The sequence below is a fragment of the Rhipicephalus sanguineus genome, chromosome 6 (assembly GCF_013339695.2).
Source record: "Rhipicephalus sanguineus isolate Rsan-2018 chromosome 6, BIME_Rsan_1.4, whole genome shotgun sequence".
Taxonomy (NCBI): Eukaryota; Metazoa; Arthropoda; class Arachnida; order Ixodida; family Ixodidae; genus Rhipicephalus; species Rhipicephalus sanguineus.
This window is the reverse complement of record NC_051181.1, coordinates 169,757,337-169,775,964: the sequence shown is the minus strand read 5'-3', so window position 1 is coordinate 169,775,964 and position 18,628 is coordinate 169,757,337. Positions and strand designations below refer to the sequence as shown.

The window sequence follows — 18,628 nt, the reverse complement described above, 5'->3', positions numbered from 1 at the left end:
AATATTTGGGTCGTTTGGTTGAAGCAGCCATGTTGCAAGGATGCTACTGCTTTTGTTGAAAGAAAGCGTAATTAAGCTGACAGGAGCTCCTTTTTGATACCATGCACATTGCAAGTACGTTAATTAGGGCTGTGTGAATATTAAATTTTCAGCTGCAAAGCAACTTTCATTAACACAGTAAAAGCTCGTTGATTTGACCCTCGTTCATTGAGAAATCGAATCATTCGGACGTGTTTCCTGGTCCCGGCCAGCATATGCATTGCTCAATGGAACTCTTGTTAATGTGGTCACATTTGGCCGCAACCTGGTTAATTCGGACGATCCTCGGAGCACGCCGAGCGCAAAGTGCCGCAAAAGAGTGAAAAGGACGTTTGCAGGCAATTGAAATGAGGTGGCTCTGTCTGCATTGCTATCCGTTAGTGACTACGGTTTTGTCCATATGCACATCCAGCACTCAGCAGCATTGCCTTAACTAGATGCAATGTGCACGCGATTTCACAAAACTCAAGCATGGCGGAAGCTGTTGAATTGCTTTCAGCTGTGGCTGGTATGCTGGCATAAAACTCTTTTGCTACGTCGTCATGGACGAGCTATGAGTTGCCGGGTAGTTTGCCCGTGAAAGAAGTATCATTACGTGTGCGTGGTTTTGGTGGCGGTACGCAATAAGGGGGGAGGGGTGCAGAGTACATCTTGGGCCAGTGAAACACTGGTCGCATAGAGAACGAGGAATTACGGCTTTTATGCAGCTCTTATGGAAAAATAAGTATAGGGTTTGCGTACTTATCAAGAAAATGTATTGATGTCATTTCGATAATTCTGCATTCAGTTAATTCGGACATTTTTTCCAGTCCCTTGAAATCCGAATTAACTAGCTTTTACTGTAATAACCAAGTGCAAGTTGAATCGAGTATTTTTGAAAATGTTTTTGAATACGAATGGTAAAAGCGCTGACTTGTTTGCCTAGCAGAGGTGAAAAAGTGAGGTTGTCGTGCATCACATAATATGCCCACACTGCTGCATTATTGCAGTGCCACATCACAAAGGCCTTTTGGCATGTCACCATTCCTGCTGACAACACGCTCACTTGTCTTGCGTCTAATTCTTTCGGATGGGGGTGAATGACAACTGATGCATCTGGGAATAATGCTGGGTTTCTTCATTATTTTCATACGTTTCTTCCCCACGTGGCACTCTATTGCAACACTGTGCTCGGCCCCACGTGTGATGCCGCGTTCGGGCCACTACACTGGAATGCTGGCACAACATTAGCAAGAGCACTCTGGGAGGGGAAGAGGGAACCAATTTGTCTAGTATCTGTGCACCAAGTTTTGTGAAATTTAGCACAGGTATGTAATTCTCTGTGCCGGTTTCAATACTTACTTTTTGTGGTGTTTGATTATTACGAATAGTATGAGCACCTTGCATATCGAATATTCAAAGTTTTGGATGTTTGCACACCTCGAATGTTATGTGCACTTGAACTATGCTAGTAGGGAGCTCACCCAAACGGTTGCAGGCTTATAGTAGCTGGCTGCAACATCTATGTTTTGAGGCTGTAAAAGAATAGCATGCTCAACACACTAGAAGCCTGATCGGGTATGTTGGCCACAGCTGCTAACCTATGCCCCTCATGTGCTTATGGGACTTTTCACGATGTCATTTGCAGCGTGAATGCCAAAGCCACGTTCATGAGGAAACGGCACGCCTGCTAGTTCACTAAATGGCATAAATAAGTAAGCCATGGGCACAAGAGAAGCCTAAACTACTAGCAACAGTTGGTTCAGACTAATTATTAGGGCCTCGGGTAAGCAACGTAACCATCTCAACAAATGTGAATGAAACTGCAGTGTCACTGCCGTCCCACTGATATAAAATTCGAAAATTGCTTTGTTGGTGTAGCCTAAGCATATAGTCATAGAGTGACAACAAAAATAGCACATTCACATTCACTGTGGTCGCTAAAAGGCAGAAGAAATAGAAGTCTTGCTTCAAATAACCGTCTTTTGTGTGTATGTGCTCAAGTACTGGGAGACTTTCTCGGTATATGTATATATGTATATACGTCTGCCCTTATGACGGGACACGAGATTCAATTTGTCCGTCATTTTGAGATGCCCAAAAAGCTGACAATTTTTACCTCTTACACATTTCCTTGACGCAGGAGCAGCATTTGTCGGCTGCCCTGGCATGCGCGGGTTGATGTTGGGCTTTATGGGACCTCATGGCAGTGGCAACAATGTACCTAGAGTGTCCACATAATTGCCAAGGGGTGGCTATGCTGGGTGTGGTGATCATGTGCATACCTCCTCGCCCACTGCAGAGGTACTGCAAGTGGCTGTCTAAGTGCAGACCACAAACATGAAATCAGGGCTGCTGTTTTCGTGATAATGGGCATACATCTCCAGTGGACTTGCACGTTTGCAACTCTCTGAAATGAGAATGACGCAGCCTGCACTGTCAACCCAACCTGGGTGAGGCACCACTGCGTTGGTGGCAACACCAGCTTGTTGTGGGGCAGCCTTCGTTGTATTCACTGAAATAAAAAAGATACTTAAAAGTGAGCACAGCACTGCTTGACAGAGCAAGCCCAGATCTTCAAGTGTGGTCAAGTGTTGTCGCATCCACCAGGATGCATGAGCAGTGGCTATGAAGATGGTTGTCAATGGTTCAAAGGTATACCTTAGCTGCATTCAGCATTGTGCCTTCATTGGCTCCCAGGTGCACAAACATGCGTCTCCCGAATGGTGATTCGGCTGCTTTACTGGAATCCCGTGGCATGGTCACACGTACTTTTATTCCCACATTATGGCTGTTCCTGTGCAGAGCCTTGTCAAATCACACATCAATCGAGCAAGAGCTGTCAAGGCACTGGTTTGAGCCACACTGTCTTTCACAATGCGCCTAGCTGCCAATAACCGGCAACTTGAAGTATTGTAGTACTTGCGCTTGTCCGTCTCTCCTTTTTTCGTCCCCGATTGTTTTTGCGCAAGTACTACAATGAATTCGTTCCAACTAGGCCGGCTAGCAGTTTTGCTTCAACTTGAAGTACATGCAGGACCACACACAAAAATGACATCCTTATTGAGACATGCAGTGTTTTACATACAGTTGAACCCCTTTATAACAGAGAGTTACGTATAAGAGGCGCCTACGTAGAAAGAGAGCTTGGTCAGAACATGGTGCCCTGCTTATAAGAGACTTCTCCCATAAGGCACAAGAACTGCTCCCCAGTGTGTGTCTCTTATAAAGGGGTTCAACTTATGTACAAAATTGCGCTTAATGAGAAATCCAATAATGGTTTCTACCTGTTTATTTGATTACAAGAGCCAAATACAGGAACGCAAGGCAGTAACTTCTATGCATGCCGGCTGAACGATTCTCTTCAGTCATTACTGCCCAAAAAGGCATTGTGCACGCAATCTTGTTTTTCTGCAGCCAAATGGGGGATAATGTGCTCGCCTGAAACTCGCAAAGCATTGCAGGTCTTTTCAAAAGCAGACACTAAAGGCAAGGGGCAGAGAGCATGCATATTTCGGTGCTTTGCAATTGTTTATCTATTTAACAATCTTGCGAGATGTCACAGGACGGAAGGCAGACATTTATAAATACCAAACAGTCGATCAAAGCAATGATATAATGCGAAATGCAGGAAAACTAGTCACTGTCAGCACTCAAAAGGAGTGTTGCAGTAAAGGGCTAATCAGTTCTTGAAGTTTCAATGAAGCGATAGTGCCCGACATCGGTGAGGCTCTAACGACAAGTGGTGCAGCCCTGCTCCCATTCACTTGGCAAAAAGTGCTGCTGTGTGTGGGTGGAGAATATTTGAAAGATGCACTCATGCTGGAGCAGTGCGGTAACAGTTGCCCCCTTGTCCATTCTTTGTCAAATAAAGCATTGTCATGCTGTCGGAGTCTCCTCATTTTGTGCTGCTAAAAAATTGCCTTTTTGCTGCTCAGCAGATCACTAAGCATTATAGGGAATCTTAGGCTTCTAGTGCTCAATCACCAAGTGCTTTCTGCTAAGTTTAATATGTATATCATTAATCACATCATTAAGATTTGCTATGTTTTGTGCACAAAAAAAATCTAGATACCAGTGTGGCCTCAGTGAGCAGAATAAAGGTGTCAAATGCGAGAGCCGGCCATTTTCTTTCTTGCTGCAGCGTGTTCGCTTAAGAAACCCTGTCCAGCGCTGAGCAAGCCTTGTGCATCACCCCAGGTGCTGAGAGCCGGTCCTTTCGGAAGCCACGCAGGTTCCGGCCTGTGCCCTGCCCCTTGACGGCATTGCTCTGGTGGCGCGTGTGTCTAGACGAGGCCCAGATGGTCGAAGGCACGGCCACCAAGGCAGCTCAGATGGCCCTCAAGCTGTCGGCAGTCCATCGCTGGTGTGTCACTGGAACACCCGTCCAGAAAAGCCTGCACGGTCAGTGTGGTGGCACCTCAAGTGCCAGCCCCATTGGTTGATGGCAATATTCGAGCTGCTGCTATAAAATAGGCGCAGCCTTGGCCTCGCCTGGCTTTCACTAGCCATATGCCCTGCTGGTCCAGTTGCATTATATTTCAAAGCTTGAAGGGGCACCAGTACATTGGTCCATTTAGATTGCTAAGTGTTTCTTTGAAAACTCTACTGTCTTTCGGGAAGAAGAGGCACGGATGTCACAAGTTTAAAATCAAGTCATTGCGCCATATTTCTGCTATGTGCAACAAAATGAAGCTAATAAAGTAGTCTTTCGTACAGATTGAAATATTGCACATAGAGGTTGTACATAGAAATAATGAAAAATTAAATGTCCTCTGGAACACAAGGACAACATAACAAAGCGGGAGTAAACATAGATGCTTGAGCAAAAATACTGCAGTAAAAAAAAATCAAAGATATACAAAACATGGCTCATTGCCTCTTTTCTTACTTTGAAAAGTTTGGTACACATGTCTGCAAAACTTTTTTTTTTTTTGGTGTGCTTCAAAACAGGTGCAGTACTCGTGCCCCATGGTGCCTGTGCCACTCAATGAAACAGTTTTGCACAGTAGTAAAGCACTTCTCTAATAGCTTGTTGAGACTCTTTCAAATAGAAATAAAACAATGTGAGCAAACAGCAAGCCTCTTTGCCTACTCGTGAGAGAAGCTAATGTGAAACTACGCTCATCTACGAGTACTGGCTCCGAGGTCGACCCTCGTCCAAATTGCTCTTTGAAATAAAATCCGAGCTGTCAAAGTCACCTTCGGACTCCTCGCTGCTCGACTCATAAAAAAAAATCGGCCGTCGAAGCAGCCGAGTCACGCGATTCACGTCAGTTTTCTTGCGCGGCCTGACACGAGCCCGATGCCACGGTCCTCTACGTTCGCTGCTGCCGCTACCCGCAAATTTCTCTCTCATGTATCGCTGCCTTCCGGGAAAATGCCAAACTATGCCGAAACCGAAAGGCTAGGGATAAAACAACACGCTATATTAAGCAATACATGTAAAAACGAATGTAAATTTGAACGTGGCAGCGCACGGAAAGCATGTGTGATTGATGCACCAAGGTCCCGAAAGAGTTGATTTTGCCGTTATAGGTTTAGACATTAAGATAAGAGAAAGCCAGTAGTGCCAATCAGAAATGTTGTTATGTGCTGGCAGTCTTATTCAGCAGTCTCTTGAGAGTGCGAGAATCCCACACTTGAAGTAATGTATTCTCTGCTAGAAAACCTGGTCTGAAAGAAGCTCCATTTGAATGGCATAACCAGCAAACTAGTGTACTTCTACAGCCACCAGCTCTAGCCAGCCCACAAAAGAAGCACTTTTCTGTGCACCCTGTGTGAGCTCTCTCCTCCTACTCCCCTCCCTGATCCAGTGTAGCCCGCTCTGGTTAAATTAAAACTTGTGTGCTCTCTCACAGCCAGTGATTACTATTTCTCAAGCCAAAGATTTTGTTTGTAATCATGCCATTGCTGTGCCTGTGGGCTGCATCCCCATCTGGTTTTTCTAGCAGTGTTATCCTGCCTTTCAGTTCCTTCATCTCCAAAGGTGCTAATGTTTACACGGAGGACCTCAAAATTCTAAGCTCCAGCAAACAGCACTTTGACATGCTGTGAGCTAGGCACGTTGCCACAGCCCTTTGTGGTCTCTTGTCGGGCTGACAACGCAACACGACTGCAGGGGCTCGTGCGCGTTTTCTCATTGCATTGTGCGGCGTCACCTCTGAATGAGTAAGCAAACTTGTTTTACTTGAGTCTCACACCGGAAGGTGGGCAAAGGACTGCAAAAGCTTTGCAGCAAAGCGAGCCCCATTGCTGTGTCCTTCGTGGCCGGCATCAGCCCACCTTATATGTATTTGCTTTTCAGGTGGCACTCATTTACACATTCATGCAGTCATTCTGTGTCCTCTTGTGTGTTCACACTGCCAGAGAGCTGAAATGATATGCAGCAGCACATTGCAGTGATTTGCTTGGTGCTTTGTTGCAAGTTCTCACTCGATGAAACTTGTTTCCCTGCATAGACTTGTATGGCCTGCTGTTGTTTCTTGGTGAGGAACCCTACGATGTGAGATTATGGTGGAATGAATGCCTTTTGATGCCATACTGCCATGGGGACCCTGAGCCACTTGTCACTGCACTCTCAAGGTGCTTCAGGAGGACCCTCAAGGAGAACGTCCTCGAGCAGGTGTGCCACAATGGGATACACTGGATGTCCTTGTTTTGATACTAGTTGCAGCTTTCTAGCTGTGTAACTGGTTAGTGTGACTGGTTATAAGGGAGCTGCTGCACTACAAAAAGCAGACATTTTGAAGAACTGCATATTTATCATCATCATTGTCCTTCAACAATCATTGTTCGAGGAGGCCTGGCATGTCTGCATTGCACTCACGCATGTTCATGAGAGATACAACTATTGTTTTTATTTTTATCTCCAGTCTGAAAAAAAAATGATGGTAGCTTTGCTCTAGTGGTGCCAAGCCTGAAAGAAGAGTCTCTCTACCTTTGTATGTCCCTCTATTTCACATGTTTTCGTTTCACACTCACGCCTGCTGTAAATGGTAGTGGGGCTTGCCCAATTACCCGCTTGAGTTTTCTGGTGACACCGCACAAACTACGGCTGTGAAAACTCTCAGATGTGAAGACATGCATGGGTCAAGCGTTTCAATCTTTTCAAAACTAAGTGTTTACAGTGAAACCTCAGTGATACGATCACAGCTCATACGAATTTCAGGCTGATAAGAATTTTTCGTTGTTTCCGGGCCAAGGCCCATTGGCCTGCAATGTAATGGAGTACGGCTGTTGCGAACCGATTTTCACCCAGCGACGTTTGATACGAACGTACGCTACCGCCCAGGTACGAAGAGGTGCTGTCTGCGCTGTCGCGAAAGACGTGCCAAGCACGTGCGAGCGCGGGAACGCAAGCGTGGGCATGCGCGCTGCACCGCCAAATCGTCAGAATCACGGTGTGAGAAAAACACTTTTTTTCTTACGGTCAGAATAAACCTTCAGAGACTCATCACGACCTCCGACATTGTGTGCGCAAATCTTTGAGGCTCTTATGTGCCTTCGCGCTTCGATTACAGAGGACATTAGCGCCATGCTTCTTTTCTAACGCGTCGACGCGGGCTACCGTTGCTGTACTGTGTTTACACGTGCCTGCTTCGTGCATCAGACATCCTATGAGAGGTGGACGAGGACCGGAAGAAGGCAAGGACGGTCTTGGCGAAGGAGTCAGGCCTCACAACGTCAACATGCGCGACCGTTGAGGTCGCACTTGTGCGGGCACGGCCGTAAATCTCCAAAAGAACCTCCCCAACACCTCCGCGATAACAAAAATCATAACAGAGGACCGTGGTCCTCTAATTTTGTGGCCTTGATCCATCGCGTCAAAGCGCTTCTTTCCCTACTTTCACTGCAGTACTCCGTTGTCATGCAAAAAAGCATACTAAAACTTGGAAGGGGCTACTGCTGTCGCGGGTCACAAGGCACCTGGTTCATTAATTAAATACACGCGTCCGGGCCGTACATTTACGAGTGCTGGTGTGATTATCGACATATAAAAACTTAACTGACAATCATTCAAGGTTCTTCCTGACTTTGCTGCGGCCCTAAAAAACAATAAATTAAAATGTATGCCAGCTTTCTTTTGTCGGATGCTAATTTTCCATGCTTTCTGGTGATACGAATTTCGGATGATACGAATATATTTGGCGGTCCCGTGAGATTCGTATCACCGAGGTTTCACTGTATTGTGTAGTGATAATGACGAGGGTATCAAGTATGCTGGCAGATCCATTTCTCAAGTTTTTTAGACTCTAATTAGAGGAACTTCAAGTGGCTAGTTTAAGAATATTTTGCATAAGTTTCGATTTGGCAAATCATTTGATTTATACATGAAAAAAGTGAAGTGTACAGACCGCACCACTTCAAATCTGTCTTGTATTGTTAAAAAATGGACATCCGTGATAGCACAAAATTATAAGTAATAATTGGCCTGCTTTGAAAGCAGACTCGGCTTCATTCTTGGGGCACACTGTGGAGAGCACTGTAATCTTCTAAGCAGGCATTTATGCACTTTGCTTTGCATATTTCTTGTGCGTATAGCTTTTTTCATAGTTCGGGAAAAATTATGTGAATGTTAGTGTAATTAAAAACAACTTCATCGAGTATTTCTGGGAATTTCACTCTACATGCACAGTCATATCTTTGCTCTAAAATGAATATTTGCTATCTTGCATAACAGCATTGCTATATTGTTAACTGCACTTCAGGAAATGCTTTGAGAAACTTAAATTGACTTCCAACAGTCTGCCATTAGCCTCCTCTGTGTAAGGCATTTTTTTTTTAGTTTGACTCCAGTTACCGATGTGGAACACACCCAGTAATTGTTGCATGGCACTGTATACAGTTGCATAATATCCAGTGGTTTTGCCACCAAAAATCAGAAGAGGTGGGTGTTATCTGTGTATTTTTTTTCTAAGTTGCCAGGTGAAATATCAGCATTTCCTTGATAGGAGTGGCACAGAAAATTTTCACTGCCAAGTTATGTTTAAAGCAAGTTAGTAATGTTCAAATGAAATGCTAACATCAAAATGCTGTCCGTGCTCATGCGCCTTGTTTGGAGCTACATCTATGAAGCTTTCATTTAGGCAGAGTGTATACGAAGCCCCGCTAACCTTTTTCAGATTGGCATTCCACCACAGGACAGCATTTTTCACACTCTCAACTTCTCTCCCGTCGAAGAAGTTTTCTACGAGCGGCAAGCTGACCAGTGTGCAGCAGCATTCAGGGAACAAGTTTGCAAATTTCCCAACCACAGCATCAGGATTGAACAACTGGACAGGCATTCTGTTGGACTGGTGAGTCTGCCTTCCCGCTGTGCCTTCTTGTGAGACACTGATTGCAGCACAGCCTTGCTCCTCCTGAAAATGGGGGTACCCCACCACGCTTTGCGTGTGCAGGATCAGCCGCACAAAAACCCTTCGTCGAGTGCAAGACTGGCATTGTTTACTTACGAGTCGCCCAGGTGGATGTTGTTGTGAGGGGTTCGAAACACATAAAAACAACAGTCGGAACATTCAAGCTGTCCCTGCACATTCGTGAGCTGTGCAAAGAAAACACATGTGTGGGACTTTCAAAAGTGAAGCATTTCTCAGTCTTTGAGCAGCTATGACTTTGTGCTCTCGCAGCCATTTCGTTAACACGATCCACATATATCACAATTGCTATGGCATGACAAGAGTGCATGAACAACATATGACAAGTTGTAACATGCAAATCATGAGATTCATATCATGGACGGCATAATTTACATGACGCGGTTTTTAAGCGCTCGCAGCAGGTCTATTCACTGAATGTATACCAAAATAGCTATGACCAGAGCCATATATACCCTTCGGGAGAGTTTGGCGATTCTTTCATCTCGCCGTGCCCCGCCCCAGCGCCACCCTCTTCTCGTGACGTAAACCCTCTCTCCTCGCCGGCACCGGCGGGCGGTAGCGCAGCGCAGAGTGGCGTAGTCTGGCAGAGCCGCGACGGTGAGGCGCCGGCGCACCACGTTTACACAATTGCTGAGGAGCGTGCGTAGGTTGCGAAGCTCTTGTGCGAAGCTGCATCTGATCTCGCGCGCGTATTCATGGTGACTGCTCCTCATTCATGCATGAATTAGTTGCGTGCGATGGGCTGTTGTTGCACGGTTGGCTGCTACAAACAGCAGCGTGCACAGTTTCCGCCTTTTTAGGCTTCCCAAGGAAAAGAAGCGACAACGCCTTTGGATTAGAAACATCAGACGCAGCAAATGGACCCCGACCAACTGCTTCATGTGTGGAGATAGGTTTGCGAAACGCTTACCCTACGAGGCGACCGTGAAGGGACGCGACGTTCTCCACTGCCGCAGCGAACAAAGACGCTACGGCCGGGTTCGTCGACTCCGGCACGGCGCAGGAAAGGCACTCGAGGCAGGATGTCAACAAACAACATGGGTTTATTAACCCAAGATGCAGCACAGTACGACAGTCACGGGCTTGCAGGCCGTAAGGGGAACTCCTCAAGACCGATCGAGTACGCTTGCCAGCGGCGCTGCGACCATCACACAAAGGGCAGCACTCGAGCACACGAACGAGAAGCCGCCTGCTAGAACAGCGCGTCAACCTCTCGTGCTAGCCTGAGAGCATCTCTCGCGGGCAAGCCCGCGCCAGACAGAAGCGAGCTCAAGGGGGAAGGGGGTTGTCACTGGCGGCCAATGAAGACAGGCGTTGCGCAGTGACGTAAGCTAGCTTGATGGCGTGAGCATGTGAGCATGTCCAGGCATGCCCGGACGCGTGCCCGTGCGCAGGGAAGCCGACGCATGGCTCGCACCAGACAAAGAGGCCTGGCGCTGCCGCCGTGGTCGCCAAACTGCCGATTAACGGCGGTCCTTGGCGCTCGAGCCGCGCGGGGCCAACACACATGCTAGCTGGGGAACGAGGCGCCAAAGGGGAAGGCGCGCTCAATTCCCACATTCCCCCCACCTAAAGACCGAGGCCAGCCTGTGAAAGAGGCTGTCCGAGGCCAACTGGCAAGGTCAGCTCAGCCGCAAGGCGGCTGGCGAACGGGGCAAAGTCCAACAGGGGGGGTGTCGTCTTCCCGAAGGTACAAGCCCAAAGGTCGGCCATGGCCACACAAAAGTTCCACCAAAAGTTCCACCAGAAGTTCCACCACCAGGGAGAGCCTACTGCCGGAAGAAGGTCCGCAGCCCAGGAGGATCGGGGAAGACTGCACAAGGGCGGGCAGCCAGCCCGCTTGAAGTTCGCCGGACTGGAGAGGTTGGCAGCCGGGAACGTACGAGGCGTGGCTGCCAGTTGCGTGCGGCAGCCAACCGCCGAAAGTCGCTGGGACGAGGACCACACAGGAACAGCAGGCCGGAACAGCAGGCAGCCAGGAACGGAGGCCGGAGGGACCACGCTCGGGCCTGGGCCAAAGCTTGAGTGGGCGAACCAGTCGCCGAGGGCGGCTGCCGAAGCTGCTAGGTGGGCCAGGCAGGATGGAGGTGGCTGCAGGGCAGAAGGCAGGAACGAGACCACAGCCGGGAGGACCAGGGAACAGCAGGCCATCAGGTTCAGCAACAGGCTGGCAGCCTGGTAGAGCCAGGCGCAGGGAGACGACTGGGCGACGCAGGAGTGCACAGTAGTGCCCCCGGCATAGCCGGCTTGCCAAAAAGGGGTGCCTGCCTGACAGTGCTGCCCAACAAAGGGGCGCTTGCCAGGTTATGGCTTGGACAACACGTCAGAGGGTATTTTCGGCCAAGAGGGCCTTCTACCACTTCCAGACGTCCAGCTACCTGTCAGTGGGAGAAAGGTTGCTTAGGTGCGCTTCCGCAGGTTGTACCGATGGCGTGGCTTGGAGCCAGCCTTCTCACGGTTTTCCTGCGGTTCGGTGACCGCCTCCCCCTCTCCCAAGTTGCTGCCGCGGGCAACGAAAGGGTTTGAGGGCGGCTGCATGAGCCCGGGGGTCTTGCCCGCACGAGACTGCACGCATTGTCACACGAGGAGTGAAGAGCGTCACGTTTAATGCCTGGCCAGGTAGCAGAGCGGCACAACTTTTAGAAAGTCTTACGGCCACTCGCATGTCCGGCCAACCGCGAGTCGTGGAAATAGCCGAGGGTGGCTTTCCCGAGACTGCGGGGTACCCCCACCTTGAAAGACTCCTTGGGAGCTTCCATCCAGTGGGATGTGGAGCGCAGGAGAACTCCGCCGGCGACAAACAGATGCGAATCCAACGTGCCCGCAGCAATACCAGACTGCGTAAACGGCACACGGCGCCGACAGCAATACCAGACTGTCAATACGCGCCCGCTCCTTGGGAGCACGGCTCTTGGAGCCCGAAACGGATCGCACTGCTGTGCCTTTGGTGTCTCTTCTCTGCTTAAGAGGATACCAACTGACGTGACGTGCTCACCCGAGGCGATCGACTCGGACAGTCACTTTGCCGTCGGGGTTCGCGCCTTTCGACCCACTGGAGCCAGAGGCCCCGCAGTCTACTCGATGCGATTGCTCTCAGGAGTGGCGAACACAAGTGTCAAACAGAAACGGGGGCACGCGGCAAGGCGTGAGTCACGACGTTTGAACTCCCTTTCCGGTAGCGCACAACGAAGTTGTAGCGCTGCAGAGTCAACGCCCAGCGCGCGAGGTGGACCGAGGGCTCGCGCAAGCGCTTAAGCCAGACGAGCGCCATGGGGTCCGTTTCCTCCACCAATGGCACTCCATTGACATAGCAGACAAGCTTCCGGCGAGCGAAATCTCGAGTGGCGTCCCGAACTTAAAAGGCAGCGGCAGCCACTACGAGGGTTGCAAGTGGTTGTAGGGCGCCGAAAGGGACGACCCCGTAGCCACCGCTTGGGAAGTCATTCACGATACCCGTGCGCGCGAGAAAGACGCGACCGATAATCACGGGCAGCGAAAGACCAGGAAGATGCACAAAGCACTGTCAGCGCGCGCGATTCTCCCAAGGCACAACCAACCGCGAAGCACCGCACGAAACAGCGGTGCTGCTCACGAGATGGAAGGCAATGTTTTGCCTGGAGCCGTGCCGCAATTGTGTGCAGCGGCTCCGAGGCAGGCGCCGCCATTCGACGGTCGCGCGCCTGTTCTCCGCCGTGCACGCTAGACCTAAAGGGGCCAATAAACGGCACGGAGAAGAGTAGGGTTTCCGCACCGACGCAACCGACAGATGCATGATGCCTCATACGACAGGCAAACGAATCGACAACGGAGCACGGTGGCTCACCTTTGCCGAAAGCGTCGCCAAGGCGCGCATGAGGAAAATGATCGTCGGAAAACGCGGCGACGGTGTCGCCTATGCGAGCGGCTCGCGGACGACACTCAACCCTTTACGCTCGTGACAACGATGGGCCAGCAAGCGTGTGAATGCCAGGACCATGTGGCCTAGGAAGGGACGCTCCGGTGCGGCGGTTTGGTCACTCAGCTGCGCTGCTAACAAAGGAAGGCCAGCGAGCGGAGACGACGCATTGGAGGGGCCCGAAAGCACGTACTCCGCGTGTCTCGAACAGCTGAGAAAACCCGATACTGGCTAGGCTAGGACTGTAGTCCACCTTCGAGCGGTCATCACCAAAGGAAGCCCCAAGACGGGATCTCTCCCGGTGGCCGAAAGCCGAGGGCCGCTAAGGCGAGCTTACCTCGTGCTGCCGGCGTCGTCCGCATCGAACGAGATCAAGTCCGTCGCCACGGGATCGAGCAGGTACGAGCGCCTCGAGAGGGACTGCTCCGCTGCCATGCCGAAACCAAGTTGGGCGCCAGTTATGTGGAGATAGGTTTGCGAAACGCTTACCCTACGAGGCGACTGTGAAGGGACGCGACGTTCTCCACTGCCGCAGCGAACAAAGACGCTACGGCCGGGTTCGTCGACTCCGGCACGGCGCAGAAAAGGCACTCGAGGCAGGATGTCAACAAACAACACGGGTTTATTAACCCAAGATGCAGCACAGTACAACAGTCACGGGCTTGCAGGCCGTAAGGGGAACTCCGCAAGACCGAACGAGTACGCTTGCCAGCGGCGCTACGACCATCACACAAAGGGCAGCAGTCGAGCACACGAACGAGAAGCCGCCTGCTAGAACAGCGCGTCAACCTCTCGTCAAGGCCTGAGAGCATCTGACGCGGGCAAGCCTGCGCCAGACAGAAGTGAGCTCAAGGGGGAAGGGGGTTGTCACTGGCGGCCAATGAGAACAGGCGTTGCGCAGTGACGTAAGCTAGCTTGGTGGCGTGAGCATGTGAGCATGTCCAGGCATGCCCGGACGCGTGCCCGCGCGCAGGGAAGCCGACGCATGGCTCGCACCAGACAAAGAGGCCTGGCGCTGCCGCCCTGGTCGCCAAACTGCCGATTAACGGCGGTCCCCGGCGCTCGAGCCGCGCGGGGCCAACACACGCGCTAGCTGGGGAACGAGGCACCAAAGGGGAGGGCGCACTCAATTCCCACACATGTTATGCGAAATACGTACTTGAGTATTTCGCTTGAATATTGCTGGGTATTGTAAACAGCGTACCATTAACACAAACTTATTATTCGTTGTGTAATGGGGCCCTTTCAGGTGCACAAACTTCAAAAATCATTTGGTCACGCTGAAAAAAGGAGTTTTATGGTTCACGTTTCGAACGCTTGGGCAGATTGAAATTTTGCACCGATCACGCTATAGGTGTCAAGCGTGATGTGTTGCGTTTACGTAATTAATCGCGCGTTCTGAGCACGAGCTTGAGATGTTACCATTATGTTGTGAGGGGAAGATTTATTTCGATATCGCAGGTTAATGCCGCCACATGATGATTTGCACTGCCTCCGTGATCAGCCCACCGATCACGGAGGCATGCAAAACAAGATGAGGTGTAGAAAGCTTGCGGTACCTCCGATCTTGGAGGCAGTGTGAAACCATGTTAGGTCCACCAAGCTTTTCGAGAGGGGGGGGGGGGGTGAGGAGCAATACATCGACTGAAGAAAGGAAGACTGCTTTCACCTTCGAGTGGTCTTAGGCAAATGCATAAGGGACCCTGTGAGTTTTTTGCTCTTATTAGAGAGTTTTAGTGCCGAGGACTCCAAGCCGCTTGCTTATGCACGCTCTTGCGTTCCAAGGTCAGAGCCATTGCAAGCTTTCTGAACGTCCCTGGGTCTTGCATTGCCTCCGTGATTGGTGGGCCGATCACAGAGGCTGTGCAAAGCGCTGATGTCATGTGATGACAATATCAGATGACGTAATGTAATCCAACGTCAGCGTGGCGTGGACGCGTCACAAATTTGAGCTATCTACGACGTCCTGGTGACGTCATCACAGGATATTTTGCCTCACTCGAGTTGGCGCTGAAGCCTTGGGACTCCAGTCAATTCGCACGTTTCATGAGGCATCTAAGGCGTTCGCCCAAAGAGCAGTGCTTCAATGACCATGACATTCAACAGCGTGAATTCTGCTTGCATGAACACCCCCATACTGTTGAAAGCGCAAGCATTGGGGATCTGATTTCTGACTGTACAGATCTTGCGCACTTGCCGGTACTCCGCTCCCAAAGCAAATAAAGAAATCAATGTTGTATATATAGCACACTCAACAGTTCAACGCCAACTTCGGAGCGAGCATCATCGCAGGGTCGAAAAACTTCTCACGAGATCACTGTGCAGAGAAGCGCCAGCCAAACTGTACTAAACATCTTCAGCGTCAGAAACATTACCAAGCGTCGTTATTATTGAACCTAAGCTTCAAAAATATTAATCAAGAAAACAAACCAAAACAGACACAAACCCACAGGTCTCCTAAAACAAAAAGTCACCGATGATTATGATAGTCCCTCATGCGAATTCTGAGTGCAGCTTTGTGTTGAGGCAATGCCAACTGTGTTTGAAGTTCTGGCTATCTGCATTGGAACATTTGTTACATATTGCCACAGAAACTGCCATTGCTTGAGTCCTACGCACACCACTCTGTGCATTGCAGGCGTCGCAAAGCAAGCGAAATGCTGACATCGACAAGCGAGACAGTCGCAGTGCACCCACCAGTCCTGCATGTGCACGCGCTACAACCGAAGGGCAAACATGCGTGACGGAGGAAGAAAGCAATGTTAGAGGCCAGTGGCTCGTGATATCTATGAAGCGTGGAAACTTGGGCAAGTTGGTAGGTCATAATTGAATACAGTAAAAGCTCGTTAATTCGGATTTCTAGGGACCGGAAAAAATGTCCGAATTAACCGAATGTCCGAATTATCGAATGGTCGAAATAAACACAATAAATGCACGAGTTTTTTCAACATACCTTTACTTAACAAAGTAATCGCGGATGCTTGTCTGTTTTCGAGCAGAAATTCGCGCGGACACAATTTTTCTGAGCCCTTCAAGGTGCTCAGCAGCTCGCATGATGTCTGCAGTACCGCAAAAGTTTCACCCGTCATCCACGCTTTTCGGTTGGCACGGTAATCCACGGGAAGATTGTTGATGTTCTTAAAGCAGCGTGGCTTTTGAACCTTTCCGATAACGAGAAGCGGCAAGCGCTCTGTTGCCGTCACGTTGGGGGATAAAAGTACGGTTACTCGTTCCTTGCTTCTTGCTGCCGATTGAAGGATCCCCTTTCATCACTCTTCATCACTTCTTGTCGGGAGAGCCCGTTATTCAGAGCACGCAAAATTTCTACTTTGGTGGTGAAGTCCTTGGCCTCATACTTGGGCCGCTTCGCCGGCGTTGCCATCGGCGGAGAGTGCGGTCGCACGAGAAGTCAGCACAAAAGCACCAGCAACGATCAAGCTAAAGGAGCCGTACAGAAACGTTCCTCGATAAATCGGCGATCAACGATGCAGCACACCCATGGCACACCAACAGGAACAAAGCAACAAAACCCACACGCGAAAATAAGGCGCTTCAACCAGTCTCAATCCAAGCCAAGTCAATAATTGATGTCCATGGCGATGCTGCGTTTGAGCTTCACTTTTGTTCCGAATTGTTCTTTTTTCGTTTTCGAGCCTCGCCAGCGGCCCGAAAGTCGCCGAATTATCCGATTTGCGGTCAAATCTGTCCGAAATAACGAGCGCCCAGTCTCATAGAGTGATGCGTATATTTACAGGGACCAGATGACGTGTCCGAATTAACCGATTTTCCGAATTAACGAGAGTCGAATTAACGAGCTTTTACTGTATACGAACAGCGCAACTGACAAGGACAAAGGAAGGTAACAACACACAGCGCTGTGTGTTGTTACCTTCCTTTGTCCTTGTCAGTTGCGCTGTTCGTATATTCACTCGTGATATCGACAGACTCCGCGTTCTCTGTCTTTCGTCCTCGTTCGCCCTATCAGTTACGCCGACATCGATGCCGAACAACGCAGGAACGGGTGCCTAACAGCTGCACTCTAACAGCACAGCGCACATTGTAGAACGTCGTGGACTCGAATCGGCTTACACAACTCTAGAAGTCAGTTTCTTTATGATTTGGGCACACATAATTCTCCCCATATTCTACGTTAAACTTGTATAACAATGTGCTTGCACAATTTCGCTTTCGCAATTTGTTTAGCAGCGCTAGATTTCACAAATGAACAGCGCGTACATAACCTCAGCCGTGTGCCCGTCGCGCGTAAGGACATGGTGGACGGCGCCGGAGCAGAGGCGTGGCGGTGACATGAACGACGTCATCACTGCGCCGCAATGTCACTGCCCCGCCCATTCGCCAGACTCTTCCCATATACGGCTCTGGCTATGACATGACAGGACTGTATGACAAACATAAATGACAGGTCCTAACACGCAAATCATGACATGCATCTAGTGTACCGCATAACTTACACGACACTGTCTTCATGCACTTCTTGCCTTTTTGTTGACATGATATATACCAAAATTTGTATGCCATTACATGAGCGCTTGACGAACATAAATGACATATCATGCATTGTATATTCCAGAATGTACGTTTCATTAGCATGGTATATCCCTTTCCAACCCCACGACCAGTGTACTGGACATAAGAAAAAAAGCGTTGCAGAAGACCAGCCGAAGCCAAAACCGGTGTGATGAGGTTTATTGATATAATGAAGTCGCAATGAGGTCGCAACGAAAAAGGACCGTACGGTAACACAGTGCAAGGCTGGCAAAAGCGGCACAGGCTCTACTGCAATCAGAACACGGGTCGTTTTTGTCCTCTTTCACAGGCACATACTCGTTCGTGCATCTGCTCCGCTACAATACCCCCGGGGTGAAGCGTAGCCATCCTGGCGACTCGGGAGTACGTAGCATGAGGGGGTCATAGTAGGCCTTGGGACGGTCGACGTGTGCGGTCTCGCATCCTTGACAGCGCAAATCTGGCGATTGTGTGAGGTGCTCGACGATGCAGTTCACCGGCGAGGTGGCGTGAATGACACGGTACGGACCATGGTACCGCGCCAGAAGTTTAGAGGAAAGGCCAGGGACGTGGGGGTACCCAAAGCCAAACAAGGGAGCCAGCAGGAAACGTAGGAGCTGGGTGATGAACGTCGTCGTCATGTCTTTTGTCGACCTTAAGCTCAGTGGCGGATCCCCTCCGCCCCCCGCGCGCTTTTCACCTCACCGAAGGCAATTTTTCAGAACGTGGAATTTTTTCAGGTGGTCGCTGTGGCCATCCCAATCCGAGGCTACGAAACCACCCCTCACACAGCCAGCACTTTTGTTAA

The 18,628-nt window shown here is 49.9% G+C and overlaps 1 protein-coding gene across 3 annotated transcripts in view; it reads left to right on the top strand.

Moving 5' to 3' along the window:
* The window catches only part of LOC119397034 (E3 ubiquitin-protein ligase SHPRH), a 269,191-nt gene that overhangs the window by 83,980 nt on the left and 166,583 nt on the right, over nucleotides 1-18,628 (top strand). For 2 of the 3 annotated variants that reach the window (XM_037664460.2, XM_037664461.2), the window contains exons 8-10: nucleotides 4,219-4,422; nucleotides 6,480-6,643; nucleotides 9,144-9,317. In XM_037664460.2, the coding sequence (XP_037520388.1) occupies nucleotides 4,219-4,422; nucleotides 6,480-6,643; nucleotides 9,144-9,317 (542 nt within the window). The remainder of the gene's footprint in view (nucleotides 1-4,218; nucleotides 4,423-6,479; nucleotides 6,644-9,143; nucleotides 9,318-18,628) is intronic. The other variant, XM_037664462.2, reaches the window with a different exon arrangement.